This window comes from Phyllostomus hastatus, unplaced genomic scaffold (genome assembly GCF_019186645.2).
Source record: "Phyllostomus hastatus isolate PE091 unplaced genomic scaffold, TTU_PhHast_1.1 phas_contig_304, whole genome shotgun sequence".
NCBI lineage: Eukaryota > Metazoa > Chordata > Mammalia > Chiroptera > Phyllostomidae > Phyllostomus > Phyllostomus hastatus.
In genome coordinates, this window is record NW_025333845.1 from 1,437,632 (window position 1) to 1,452,091 (window position 14,460).

The following is a 14,460-nucleotide window of genomic DNA, read 5'->3' on the forward strand; positions in this document are numbered from 1 at the left end:
GGGGGTACTTGTTCTTTCTTGTCTGTCCCTGTCTTGTCAGTATCCCTTGGCAATGACTCATTGTGCTGGCTGTGGGGTAGATTCTGGTCTCTGGGATTTGCTGGTTGGTTGGTTGCATGGTTAGCTGAATAGGTTTAGGGTGTGGTTTGGGTTTGGGTTTGAGTTTTAGAACTCCCAGGATCAAATCAGCCTCACTGAACTCACTCAGATGTACCAATAGAAGTAGGATAGAGTCCTCTCCTCAGATGTCTTGACTCTAAGAGCAACTCCTCTGAGCTCCTGTGATATGAGTACCAGTTAGAGTCAGAACTCATCCTCAGAGTAGTGCCACCCAGTTAGTTCAATGGGTTCTGTGTTCTAGAGACCCAATGTCTTCCCAAGTGTAAGGTTCTTCCTGCAGTTACTGTCCCTGTTACCTCATCCCCTTTTGCCATTTCAAGTCTCCAATACCCTTTTAACCAATTGATTACATTCTATTTTCTAAAAATAATGATGCATTATATTTTCTCCTGGCTTGCCCACTGTTATCCAGAAACCCGACACTGTGCCATGCCTTTTAACCTTCAGCTAGAGTTCTGGGGAAGAGTCAGCAGATCAAATGAGACTTCATTTTCAGTTCACTGCATCTGCAGCTCAAACATAAAGAGGAAATGGCCAACCCACTGTTCTGGTAAGTTTCTCCATTCTCCACCCCATTGGTGTCCTCTCTCTCCACCTGTATCCTCATTTTCAAGACTCCCTGAAGGTGACAATGTTATGCAGGATAGAATAGAAAGCTGGTATCGCTTTATATTATTATAATCACCCTTCTCTTGAGGTCCTGCAGATGCTTTGTTGGGTAAGACTCTGTCTTATCTAAGAATACCCTGGCTCTCAAAGAGGTAGGTATAGGTGGGAAATACATGTGGACAGCCAGAAGGACAGTCACAGGTCAAAGGAGAGTAGGGTGGAAGCCTGGTCTCCAGCTTCAACTGTACTTGAAGGAGCATTTCTGTAGAAAGTGCCTAGACTCTGTAGCCTGGCCTTTGATCTCTGTTGCTTTCCAGACATGTGATCTTTGTTGGTTACCTCTCTTAAAAGCGTTTTCTCACTATGTTAACTATAAGTAATGTTTCCTTCAGGGATGTTGTAAAGATTAAATTACTTAAATATAATTGCCAAGACTCAAAGCAGTTACTCAAGAAATATGAGTTTATCCCTCTTGCCTGCCTTCACCTGAACCAGGCAAAGAGAATAAAGGAAGTTATCTGGGTCAGTGATGAAGTGAGCCTCCCTGTGTATAATAAATACTCACAGGCATTTCCCTACCTTGCTGACCAGGTAAAAATTACTGAGAAGGAGTGGGGAAAGAAATTTTAAACCTTTTCTACATATTCACATTGCTCTATGGAGCAACTTCTGAATTCCCTGTTTTATCTCTTTGGTCCTAACCCCATATACAATGGGGTTCAAGGCAGGGGGTATGAGGTGATGAAGGACATTGAGCAGGATCAGGATGTCCATGGGGACCCTCTTCCTGGCCACATTTGTCAACACCACAACCAGCAGGATGGTGCTGAAGAACAGGATGAGGATGAAGTGGGAGCCGCATGTGCTCAGGGCTTTGACTGCAGCCCCCTCAGCCTTGAATCTAAGCACAGTTCTTAGGATGAAGGTGTAGGAGAGGAAGATGAGAATGAAATCTGAGCCCAGTAAGGTCCAACCAGCCACAAATTGGTAGATTCTGTTCAGGGTGAAATTGTCGCAGGAGAGCCTAGATACAGACAGATTGGCACAGATGCAGTTCTCAATGACATTTTTTCCACAGTAACGGAGTCGGGCAGCCAGAATAGGAATGGGTGCAGTGAGAAGGGTATTTCCTGTGATAATGAAGGCACTAGCCTTGGCCACAAATTGGTTAGTGATGATAGATGAGTATCGTAGTGGGTGGCAGATGGCCACATAGCGGTCATAGGCCATGACCATGAATGTGCAAGACTCCATGGGGAGGAAACTGTTCATGATGAACATCTGCAGGAAGCAGGCAGAGAAGCTGATGGACCTGAAGTCAAACCAGAAGATAGCCAGGACCTTGGGGATGACGGTGAGGCATAGCATGATATCCAGCAGGGAGAGGAAGCTGAGCAGGTAATACAAGGGCTCATGCAGAGATGTCTCTAGCCAGATGGTGATTAGAAGGGTGGTGTTGGCCCCCATGGCCAGGAGAAAGAGGAGGCTGAGGGGCAGGGACAGCCAGTGCTGCCAACTCTGGTAGTGAGGGAAGCAGATGAGGAAGAATTCAGAGACTGGAGCAGTGGAGCAGTTGCTGGGTGACGTCATTGAATGACTCAAGCTCAGAAGGCTTCTCTTAACTATTTACAGGCAGATAAAAGGTAATTTTTAAAATTGACTTCATGAGAGGGGAAGATGGTGTCGGGGTAGAAGGGAGCAGATTTCACTTCTGCCTACACATGGGAGAAAGTTCTAGCCAATATATGGAGTAAAAGAGCAAACAACCAACAGTACCTCAACATATATGAAAATAAGGGACCAAAAATTGTAGCAGAACTGAAAAACTAAATGGTAAAGACAATGCTTCAGGACAATAGGGTCCCAGGGACCAGTGCGAGGTCCAGGGGGGCTGTAGCCCCAGGCCCAGTGCCCACTGCCAGTTTTGCCACAGAGTCCTTGGGAGAGAGCCGGGGCATCTGCTCCCTCCCCAGCCAAACAAGGTCTGAGCAGCACCAGGAGAAACCTAGTTGCTAGAAAACACACAGGGGCTGTGAGCACCCTCAGAGTCTGTGGGCACTGACAGTTGAGAGCTGCGCAATGGGCCGTGACCCCCATAGTCGCCAGTCTGGCTGGAGAACTGGGTTGTGGGAGAGACCAGGCCACTGTATGGAGTGGCAGGCTTGAGTAAGAGGAATTGCTCAAAAACAAAAAGTGAAAAGACAGACACTGTTTGGGGAATTTTCCTATAGCAACCACTCTGGCCTCACTGCCAGCCAACCAGGCAGTGATCCTGAGGTTATACTGAAGGTTGTGCTTGTGCAGAAGACCCTGTGCACCCCCATAGTGCTGGGAAGGGTGAGGCAGCCTGGCCACATGTGAGCGCACTTCCACATCCCAGGCCACAGCAGTAACCATGGGGAAAGGCCTAGATTCCACACCCAAGGAGCCAGGGAGAGGCGCCAGGATAGCTCCCCAGACAGTACGTGCAGACTGACTGAGTGCAGATCGAGAAGGAAGAAAGGCCAAACCAATTGCCCCTCAGCCTGCTGTGACCAGCCAGGCCAGAAAAACCAGTTTGGCCACTATGCAGACAAGAGGTTTTTTAATTTTATTCTATTTTTATTTTTTTAATAATTTTTAATTTTTATTATTTTTTCTCTTTCAATTCTTTTTTCCTCCCTTTTCTTCTTTCATGTTTTATTCCTTCTTCCTTTCTTTCCTCCAATTTTATCTCTTCTTCCTTCCTTCTTCTGCCTTTTTTTTTTAATACCTACAGGCGAGACAAACAAAAACCCTGGAACTGTGAAAAGACCAGAGTTGGACCCAAAGAAGGGCATGACAACAGCTGAGAGAGTGAGACAAATTTCACTCTGCTATTACAGAGAACCTGCAAGTTATTGCATATTTGTATTATTGTTTTTTCCATTATTCTTACATCTTTTAATTTAATAGTATTTTTGTATTCCTCTTTTTTCTGTATAGTCTGCTTTCCTAGGCTGGTTATATTGTATCACTTGACAGGTTTCCCCTGATCTCTCTTTCATAGTATATTGCTAATTTACTGTCCCTCACTTCTCTTGTGTCCCATTAGCACAATACTCAAGGTCCTATACTCCCTATTCTTGTTATCTAGATTACATAGATTCTGTTATATGATTCTTGTTCCAATATTATTATAAATAATTGATGTTCCATATAATTGTAAACACTTCACAACACCTCTTCTAGATCTTAGCCCACTTCACGGTTTCCTGAACTCTATTACTGTAGTGGTTAACTCTATTCTCTCACACACTGCACCTACTTACTATCCTTTACTCTCACCTTGTCTCAGAATCTGACCTCCCACAACTTCACTCCTTTCTAGATCCAACTCACAATCCTTCTTTCACCTATAAGAGTCTTATCTTCTTTACATCCTTTCTAAAAATCGGCTAGTTGGGTGGAAGATGATGGTTAACACCATACATAGCCAAAGGATCTCCTATCTCTGCTCCACCAGCTGCTACTATAAATATAATAGAATACTCTCTTGCTGTCTTAAACCATTTTGCCTTCCCCCTCCAACTGATCACAAAAAAAGAGTGGGTGGAAGCAGTGAACACTAGGATACCCATTGTAAGAGGAAACCCACCAACAGATAACAGAAGAAGGTGAAAGAGGGAGTGGAAAGCACACAAGCCTCAATCCAAGACCTATCTGGAAATACAACTAAATAGTGGAGAAAATACCCAGTACAAACAACTGAACAAGAGCAAGAGAGAATCCTCAAAGCCTTGTACACAGAGAAGAACCAGCTTCAACACAACCTGTCCTCACCAGCACAACAAAACAAAAGAGGTGGTGGACAGAGTGACCCTCAGTTAACCACCTGGTGGGAAGGACCCACCAAAGAAAGACCCAACAACAATCAAAACCCAAAGACAAACACAGAGCCAACTTAAATGACAGCCCAAAACCAGTGAGCTTGAGAGATCAAGGAGACTGCACCACTGAATCTCACAGGTATTCTACCACAGAAGTTCACATCATAAACCCAGGGAGCCAGAACAGATCAATTGAGGAAGCTGAGGCTAACAAGAAGAGTCTCACAAACAATGGGAAGACAAAGAAACAATCCCCAAATGAAAGTAAAGGAAGAAGCCTCAGAAAGAATGCTAAATGAAATAGAGGCAACTCAACTATCAGATATTGAGTTCAAAGCAATGGTTATCAGGAAGCTCAATGAGCTCACAATGAATTACCAGAAACTACAGGGAAGCTACAATGAACTCACTGCAAACTATATCAATATGAAAAAGGAAATAGAAACTATCAAGTGCCAAGAGGAAATGAAGGATACAATTTCTGAACTGAAGAACACAGTAGAAGGAATCAAAAGCAGGATTGATGAAACAGAAGATCAATTCAGCAAGCTAAAGGACAAAGTAGGAAAAAACACCCAGAAAGAGCAAGAAAAGAGGATCAGAAAGAATGAAGAGGGATTAAGAGAAATTCAAGACAATATGAAACATAATAATATCTGTGTAATAGGAATACCAGAAGGGGAAGAAGAAGAATAGGGATAGAAAACATATTTGAAAAAGCAATGATGGAAAACTTCCCAAATTTGATGAGAGAAAAAGTCACACAAATCCAGGAAACACAGAGAGTCCCAATCAAGAGGAACCCAAAGAGGCCCACTTCAAGACACATCATAATTAAAATGGCAAAATACCAAGACAAAGAGAGAATCTTAAAAGCAGCAAGGGAGAAACAGGAAGTAACACACAAGGCAGCCCTGATGAGGTTAGCAGCTGATTTCTCAATAGAAACTCTCCAAGCCAGAAAAAAATGGCAAGAAATATTCCAAGTAATGAGAACCAGAGGCCTGCAACCAAGGCTACTTTACCCAGCAAGCCTCTCAATAAAGATAGAAGGCCAAATAAGGAGCTTTCCCAGACAAAAGAAGTCTAAAAGAATACACCTCCACCAGACCAGCTCTGCAAGAGATGGTTTAAAAGTAAAGGGACTGCTTTAAGGAAAGGAAGGAAAAGAGAGGGGGAGGGGGGAACACAGGAGTGAAAATGGCAATGAATAAGTACCTATCAATAATAACCTTAAATGTAAATGGATTAAATGCTCCAATCAAAAGACATAGAATAGCTGAATGGATAAGAAAGCATGAACCACACATATACTGCCTACAAGAGACCCACCTCAGAACAAAAGACCTACACAGGATGGCAGTGAAAGGCTGGAAACAAATTTTCCAAGCAAATGGACAGGAAAAAAAAACCTGGGTAACAATTCTCATATCAGAGAAAATAGACTTCCAAAAAAGAGCCATAAAGAGAGACCCAGAAGTCACTACATAACACTCAAGGGAAGGAACACCAAGAAGACATAAATATTGTAAATATATATACACCCAACATAGGAGTACCCCAATACATGAAAAAAACTTAGATGACTTCAAGAAAGATAGTGACAGCAACACAATTATAGTAGGGGATTTTAACACCCTTCTATCACCCCATTGTCAAAAATGGACAGATCTTCCAGACAAAACATCAACAAAGGTATTGTGGCACTGAACAATGCCCTAGATGAAATGGACTTAACTGATATATATGGGGTCCTTCATCCCAAACAAGCAAAATACACATTCTTTTCAAATGCACATGGAACATTTTCAAAGATAGACCACATGATAGGACACAAAACAAGCCTCAACAAACTCAAGAAAATTGAAACATACCAAGCATTTTCTCTGACCACAAGGGACTGAAGCTAGGAACCAACCCCAAGGGAAAAAAATCCAAAGCACTCAAAATCATGGAGATTAAATAGCATGCTATTAAACAATGAATGGGTGAAGAATGAAATTAGGGAAGAAATCAAAAAGTTTCTGGAAACAAATGAAAATGAACTCACAACAACCCAAAACTTATGGGATGCAGTTAAGGCAGTTCTGAGATAGAGGTTCATAGTGATACAGGCCTACCTAAAAAAAGATAGAAACATTTCAAACAAACAACCTAACCCAACGCCTACAAGAACTTGAGAAGTAACAACAAAAACAGCCTAGAGCAAGTAGAAGGAAGGAAATAACCAAGATCATAGCAGAATTAAATGACATAGAGACTAAAAGCACAATTCTAAGGATCAATGAATCCAGGAGCTGGTTCTTTGAAAAGTAAACAAAACAACAAGCCTTTAAGCATCATCATCAAGAAAAAAAGAGAGAGGACCCAAATAAACACAATCAGAAATGAAAGAGGAGAGATTACAACTGACACCACAGAAATACAAAGGATTGTAAGAAATTACTATGAAGAACTGTATGCCAAGAAATTTGTAAACCTGGGTGAAATGGACAAACTTCTAGAAAAATATAATCTTCCAAAACTCAATAAAGAAGAAGCAGAAAGTCTGAACAGAACAATAACAACAGATGAAATTGAGGTGGTAATCAAAAAACTCCCGACACTCAAAAGCCCGGGTCTGGATGGTTTCACAGGAGAATTATACAAAGCATTTGAGGAAGAGCTAACCCCTATCCTTCACAGACTATTCCAAAAGATCCAGAATGATGGAAGACTCTGAAACGCTTTTTATGAGGCCAACATCATCCTAATTCCAAAACCAGATAAAGACACAACACAGAAGAAAAACTTCAGGCCAATATCGCTGATGAACATAGACACTAAAATCCTCAATAAAATAGTGGCAAACTGCATCCAACAATACATTAAAGGTCATACACCATGACCAAGTGGGATTCATCCCAAGGATGCAAGGATGGTTCAATCTTAGCAAATCAGTAAATGTAATACATCACATAAACAAAAGCAAAGACAAAAACCACATGATCATATCAATAGATGCCAAAAAAGCATTTGATAAGGTACAGCACCCATTTGTGATAAAAACACTCACCAAAGTGGGAATAGAGGGAGCATTCCTCAACACAATAAAGGCCATATATGAGAGACCTACAGCCAACATCATACCCAATGGGCAAAAGCTAAAATCTTTTCCACTAAGATCAGGAAGAAGACAAGGTTGTCCACTTTCACCACATCTATTCAATATAGTATTGGAAGTTTTAGCCACAGTGATGAGACAAGAAAAGGAAATAAAAGGCATCCAAATTGGAAAAGGGGAAACAAAATTGTCATTGTTTGCAGATGACATGATAGTGTACATAGAAAATTCTACAGACTCCACCAAAAAACTGCTCAACCTAATAAAAGAATTTGGCAAAACAGCAGGATACAAAGTCAATATCTAGAAATCAAAGGCATTTTTTATACCAACAATGAAACAGCAGAAGCAGAAATCAAGAAAAAAATCCCATTCAATATAGCAAAAAGAAAAATAAAATACCTAGGAATAAACCTAACCAAAGAGGTAAAAGACCTGTATGCAGAAAACTACACAACACTGAAGAAGTCAAGGAAGACACAAACAAATGGAAACATATACCATGTTCATGGATCAGAAGAATTAACATCATCAAAATGTCCATACTAATGTTTCAGGGTGGGCTGGAATGCGAGTAAAAGGGAGAAAACTGTACTTGAACAATGATTAAAATTTAAAAAAATGTAAAAAACAAATGTCCAAAGCAATTTACAGATCAATGCAATACCTATTAAAGTACCAATGGCATATTTCGCAGACATAGAACAAACACTTCAAAAATTTATATGGAACCATAAATGGCCCCAAATAGCTGCTGCAAGTTTGAGAAAGAAAAGCAAAGTAGTATGGGTCACAATACCTGATACCAAATTGTATTACAAGGCCACTGTAATCAAAACAGCCTGGTACTGGCATAAAAATAGGCACATGGACCAATGGAATACAACAGAGAGCCCAGAAATAAACCCAAGTCTCTATGGTCATTTATTCAACAAAGGGGGCAGCAACATAAAATGGAGTTAAAACAGCCTCTTCAACAAATGGTGTCGGGAGAACTGGACAGCTACATGCAAAAAAAAAAAAATGAAACTCAATCACCAACATACACCATACACAAAAATAAATACAAAGTGGATAAAAGACTTAAATATAAGTTGTATACCATAAAATTTCTAAAGGAGAACATCAGCAGGACAATCTCAGATATTCCACACACCAATATTCTCACTGATATGTCCCCTAGAGCAAGGGACATAAAGGAAAGAATAAACAATGGGACCTCATCAAAATAAAAAGCTCTGCACAGCTAAAGAAAACAGTATTAAGATAAAAAGAAAACCAACTGTATGGGAAAATATATTTGCCAATGATACCTCAGAAAAGGGTTTGATCTCCAAAATATATAAGGAACTTACATGACTCCACTCTAAGAAGACAAGCAACCCAATTAAAAAATGGGCAAAGGACCTGAACAGACACTTCTCCAAGGAGTATACACAGAGGATCCAGAGAAACATGGAAAGATGCTCAATATCACTAGCCATCAGAGAGATGCAAATTAAAACCACAATGAGATACCACTTCACACCAGTCAGAATGGCCATCATAAACAAAGCAACAAACAACAAGTGTTGGAGAGGTTGTGGAGAAAAAGGGACCCTAGTGCACTATTGGTAGGGTTGCAGACTGGTACAACCACTATGGAAAACAGTATGGAATTTGCTAAGAAAACTAAAAATGGATCTGCCTTTTGACCCAGCAATTCCACTGCTAGGATTGTATCCTAACAACCCTGAAACACCAATCCAAAAAAAACCTATGCACCCCAATGTTCATAGCAGCACAATTTACAATAGCCAAGTGTTGGAAGCAACCTAGGTACCCATCAGTAAATGAATGGATCAAAAAACCATGGTTCATTTACACAATGGAATTCTATGCAGCAGAAAGAAAGAAGGAGCTCCTACCCTTTGCAACAACATAGATGGAGCTGGAAAGCATTATACTAAGCGAAATAAGCCAGGTGGTGAAAGACAAATACCTTATGATCTCACCTTTAACAGGAACCTAAACAACAAAACAAAGAAATAAGCAAAATATAACCAAAGACACTGAAATAGAGAACAGGCTGACAGTGTTCAGATAGGAGAGGGGAGGGAATTTCAGGGAAATTTCAGGGAAAAAGTTTAGGGTTTAGAGGAACAAGTATAAAGGACACATGGACAAAAACTAGGGGGTGGTGTTGGAAATGGGAGGGAAATGGGGAGGGCTGGGTGGGTGGGCTGAGATGGAAGTAAAAGATAGAAAATTGCACTTCAACAGCAATTAAATAAAAGAAAAAGGAAAATCTAAAGAAAAATAAAATACGAAAGTAAAAGATAGAAAATTGTACTTCAACAGCAATTAAATAAAAGAAAAAGGAAAATCTAAAGAAAAAGAAAATAAAATTGACTTCAAAAGTACCCCTTTCACTTACTGTTTAGTAATCTAATTATATACAGGAGACTTTCCAAATAAGGCAAATTCCAGCCAACACTTTATTTTATTTTTAGTGCAATAAGGAGGAATGGTTAATATTCAAAATGCTATCTGTACATCCACATATATAATATTTTGGAAATATGTCATATACCTTAGACAAAGAGTGAGTACCTTGAAAGAAGGGTGAATACAGTGTACACTTTCAAGAGATCTGAATATAGAAAAACAGGTATGACACTCCTTCCAAAATTTTTTTTCTTTTTCCTTTTGGTACAGTGGTGAGACTTGAGGAATAATGCTATGGTCTTTGAAGAAAAATGAATTGATGAAAAAAATAGGTTAAAAAGAAGATAAAAAGGAATAACCTCACAGCATTAAAAATTTGCAACAACTTAGGTCAATACAGTACAAGTATTAAAAAGCAGTATTAGTGTATAAAGGAGATAGGCTAAAAACAAAACTACGTTTTACAATAATCTCATATATGATGAAGGGGTCATCTAACCTTATGGTGAACAAGAAGTTTCCTTAATGGGTGTTGTTTTAAATCTTGTAATAGGTATTTTGACATACCTGTTCACATTTCAGGGGGATCTCTATTGAGATCCTTACCTACTACCATATACCAATATAAGTCCAGATGGATAATTTTGTTTTTTCCTTCCCCAACTCATGGCATTGTAGAATAGAATATACTATAAAATTGATTAAATTCATCATTTGTTAAAATCCCAATTCTATTTGAAATAACCACTTACTTCTTAAGACCTGTACCTGACTATTCCAGTGCTCTTGAAATAAGCCTAAAACAACAGGAAAGGCTGATTTTACTATAAATTTATAGTCACCAACTTTAAATGAGCCCTTAAGTTTCCCTGTCCAACCTACAAAGCTTTCCTGATCAACTTTCCCCTTTTGCCAAGAACTTGTTTTTAAAACTTCTTTATTCTCTTCAGTTCTTGAATTCTTCTTCTCTTGGAAGGTAACATCAACTATTACTTCACAGATAAAAGAAACTGTGTCAGTGAGATTTTCTTTAACTTCCCAGATAAAACCTACAAATCTACCTGTACATTGTCCTATCCTTTCCTTGTTTACTCCCATTAAAATAGAGTCTGTCCATCCTCAAAATGCCAAACTGTTAGCATAGGTAGCTAGTTATTAATAAAGAAGGGGGCAAAAAGAATCAGAAATTATTAAGCCTAATAAACTAGGGAGCTGAATTGGACAAGAAGCCTACTACACTAGGAATTTGCAGTATTGATAGGCTCCCCAGGTGACCGCTGCATCATCCCCCTTCAGGACCTAATCCACAAAGTGGGAAGGAAAGATCAGCAACAGTCATTAGCAGGGTTACCAAGGGAAAGATAAACCAACAAAAGAGAAATTCCTCCACTGGGCACATGGCCACTAAAAGCCAAAATGGTTCGGGGAAGGTGAGCATATGCACAGCAGAAACTAAGATAGTGACCATAAGGAACAGAGCCTAGCCTGTGAAAAGGATTGGATTGAGTAAGGAACACAGAACCTCAGGAAATCTAGGAAATGGATTGGTTAGGGGGAGGGCCCAACACCAGTCCAAGAAGGATTGAACAGGGTGGTGATCGCTGGGGGGCGGGGGGGATATAAGGGGACTAAATGGTAATGGAAAGTATATATAATAAAGATTATAAAAACAAATAAATAAAATAAAAGAGCTTAGCTAGCCAAATGGGAACAGAGGCTGAACTACACTGAGCTTTAACATGGACCTAACTGATGGCACAGAATTTCTGGATACTGGTCCCATTTCTGGGCCTGATGAAGACAAGGCTTGACTTTTTCCACAGCAGGTTAGGTAGAGATGAGAAACCTGGAACCTGAGGGCAGCCACTTATTTCAATCCCAGTAAATCTTACCACTAAACTTCAGCCTCCCATGCATGGGTCCCTGGAAGTGCTTTCCTTGCAACTCCATAAAAGGACCCCATTTCCACTGGCAATGAAACCTTTTACCCCTACATTGAATCTTAGCCTTCCTTGCATGTATTTGTACTATCAATTGTACACTGTAGTTCCCCAATTTTGAGTCATAATTCCTTCTTTACTGGACCTGCCCTACCTTTCAAATAGCCTCCAGTATCTTTCATCTTTGAAAATAAAAGTTACAAAGCCTTTCTTTGCCTTTCATTTATTTCTTTTTCTCCTTTTCTTCACTCACAAACACTGTTATTCTTACTGTCTCCATTTCCTCAGTGCATAGCCATTCCACAAGTCACTTCAATGCAGCATCCTCCTCCAGAACACTGCTCTCAAAAAAGTTACCTGTAAGCCCTGGCTGGCGTAGCTCAGTGGATTGAGTGCGGGCTGCAAACCAAAGTGTCACAGGTTCGATTCCCAGTCAGGGTACATGCCTGGGTTGCAGGACATGACCCCCAGCAACCCCACATTGATGTTTCTCTCTCTTTCTCTATCTCCCTCCATTCCCTCTCTAAAAATAAATAAATAAAATCTTTAAAAAAAAAAGTTACCTGTAGATTGTCGAATCTTGCTGAAACAATTGATTAACTCTTCTTCCCTGAAACATTCTCTTTGGTTTAATTTGTATCACAGCCTCCTGGTTTATTTCATACTTCCTGACTTCCTTCTCTTTTTCTCTGACTTGTTTTTCATCCACTACCTTGACATCACTTTCAAGATTCAGTCATGGGTTCCTTTTGATTTTCTTTTCTCACCTATACTATTCTGTTCTGCTCTTTTTTCCACTTTTTTTCTCTATATCTTCAAACATGTTGATGATTACTAAATTATACCTCTAACATAAATTTTTAAAAAGTTTACTTGACATACAAAAACTTAGGTCTCTCAAAGATATCCAAAACTCACCAAGTCCCAAATTAACTTAAGATAGTTCTTCCAAAACTGGTCTTTTTCTAGCATCCCCTATCTCAGTGAATGGCATATAGAGCTGGACTATTCCACAAGCTAAAGACTAGAATTTTGAACATATTCTTCACCTGTACTATCACAAACCCAAGATCAAGACCTGTCAAACTTTCCTCTAGATTAACTCTTGGGTTCGCCTACTTCCCTCACTCCACTGTCACCATCCAAGGCTAAAGTACCATTACCTCTTGAATGAAATAATGAATTTTCCTCTTAATGTATTCTAGGGTTCATTGTAAAATCACTCACTACATTGAAATTAGATAAATATTTTCAAATATAAATCTGATCTTGCCACTCATCTGCTTGAAATGTGCCATTGGTTTCTTATTATTAATAGAATAAAACAAAAGCCTTAACTTGAACTACATTAGATTGAAAATTCATGAGGGTTGAAACCATGCCTGAAACCATGCCTGCTGATTTTTTCATCTCTATAGTTATAGTGTATAAGTAGCTTCTTTCATAGGTGCTCCTGGTTCAATGACTAAATTACTTAATAAATAAGTAAATGAGTGAATGACTACAAGGTTATATATCATCTGCCTCCCTCCTCATTTTCCAGCCTCATCTGACAGCCCTTTCTCTCATATGTGCCTTCTGAGCTCCAGCCACACTGCCCTTTCAGTTCTTCAAATACAACATGCAATCCTGCTCACACTCCTCCTGAAAGACTATGCATCCTGTGCTTCCCCACATGCATCCACTTACTTTCTACTCGTTCTTTACATCTTAATTCAAGTATTCTGTTGTCTGGAAGGTTTTCTCTAACCCTCTACAGACATAACAGTCTTTTATTTTATGTTTTATAGTATTTTTTTCATCCTCACAGTGCAATTATACATTTGTGACATAAATTGGTTAAATACTTTTCCACTCAAGTCCAATTACTCATGCTATTTCCATGCCATGAAAGTAGGGGCCATTGGCACAGTGCTTGCCATGAAGTGGTGCCAAACAATATTTCTAGGATAAGTTAATTGCTAGTTTTATGAACAAAGTGATAAAGGGGTAAAAAGTAAAATTTCTTTAAATCAGCCAGAGAAGAAAAGACATCTTTCTAAAGTTACTGACACCTCAGCTGAGTTTTGGTGGATGTGGACAACTCATAGCTATGGGTGGTAGATTTTGGATATATGAAATTGTGTAAAAGTATGGCAATGTGTTGGACAAAAAGTTTGGAGGCAAATTCTATGTAATATTTAACCTGGTTGGAGACATAATGGTGGGGAGTTGAAAAATGAACAGAAAATAGTTAACATAAAGAAAGTCATCTCATGAAGGACCTTTCCTATACTAAGAATTTTATAATTAATTTTATAAATAAAGAGAAAACAATAAAAGTATTTCTGTTAGGAGAAAGGCATTACTAGATATAGGCTATAAGAATATCATGCTGGATGCAATATTATGGATGGATTGGGGTAAAAAGAGA

The 14,460-nt window shown here is 39.4% G+C and overlaps 1 protein-coding gene across 1 annotated transcript; it reads right to left on the reverse strand.

Moving 5' to 3' along the window:
- Positions 1-1,374: 1,374 nt before the first annotated feature.
- LOC123819299 (olfactory receptor 56A1) lies at positions 1,375-2,319 on the reverse strand. The gene has a single exon (XM_045839602.1). It carries the CDS (start codon positions 2,317-2,319, stop codon positions 1,375-1,377), a length of 945 nt encoding a protein of 314 aa, XP_045695558.1.
- Positions 2,320-14,460: the final 12,141 nt, after the last annotated feature.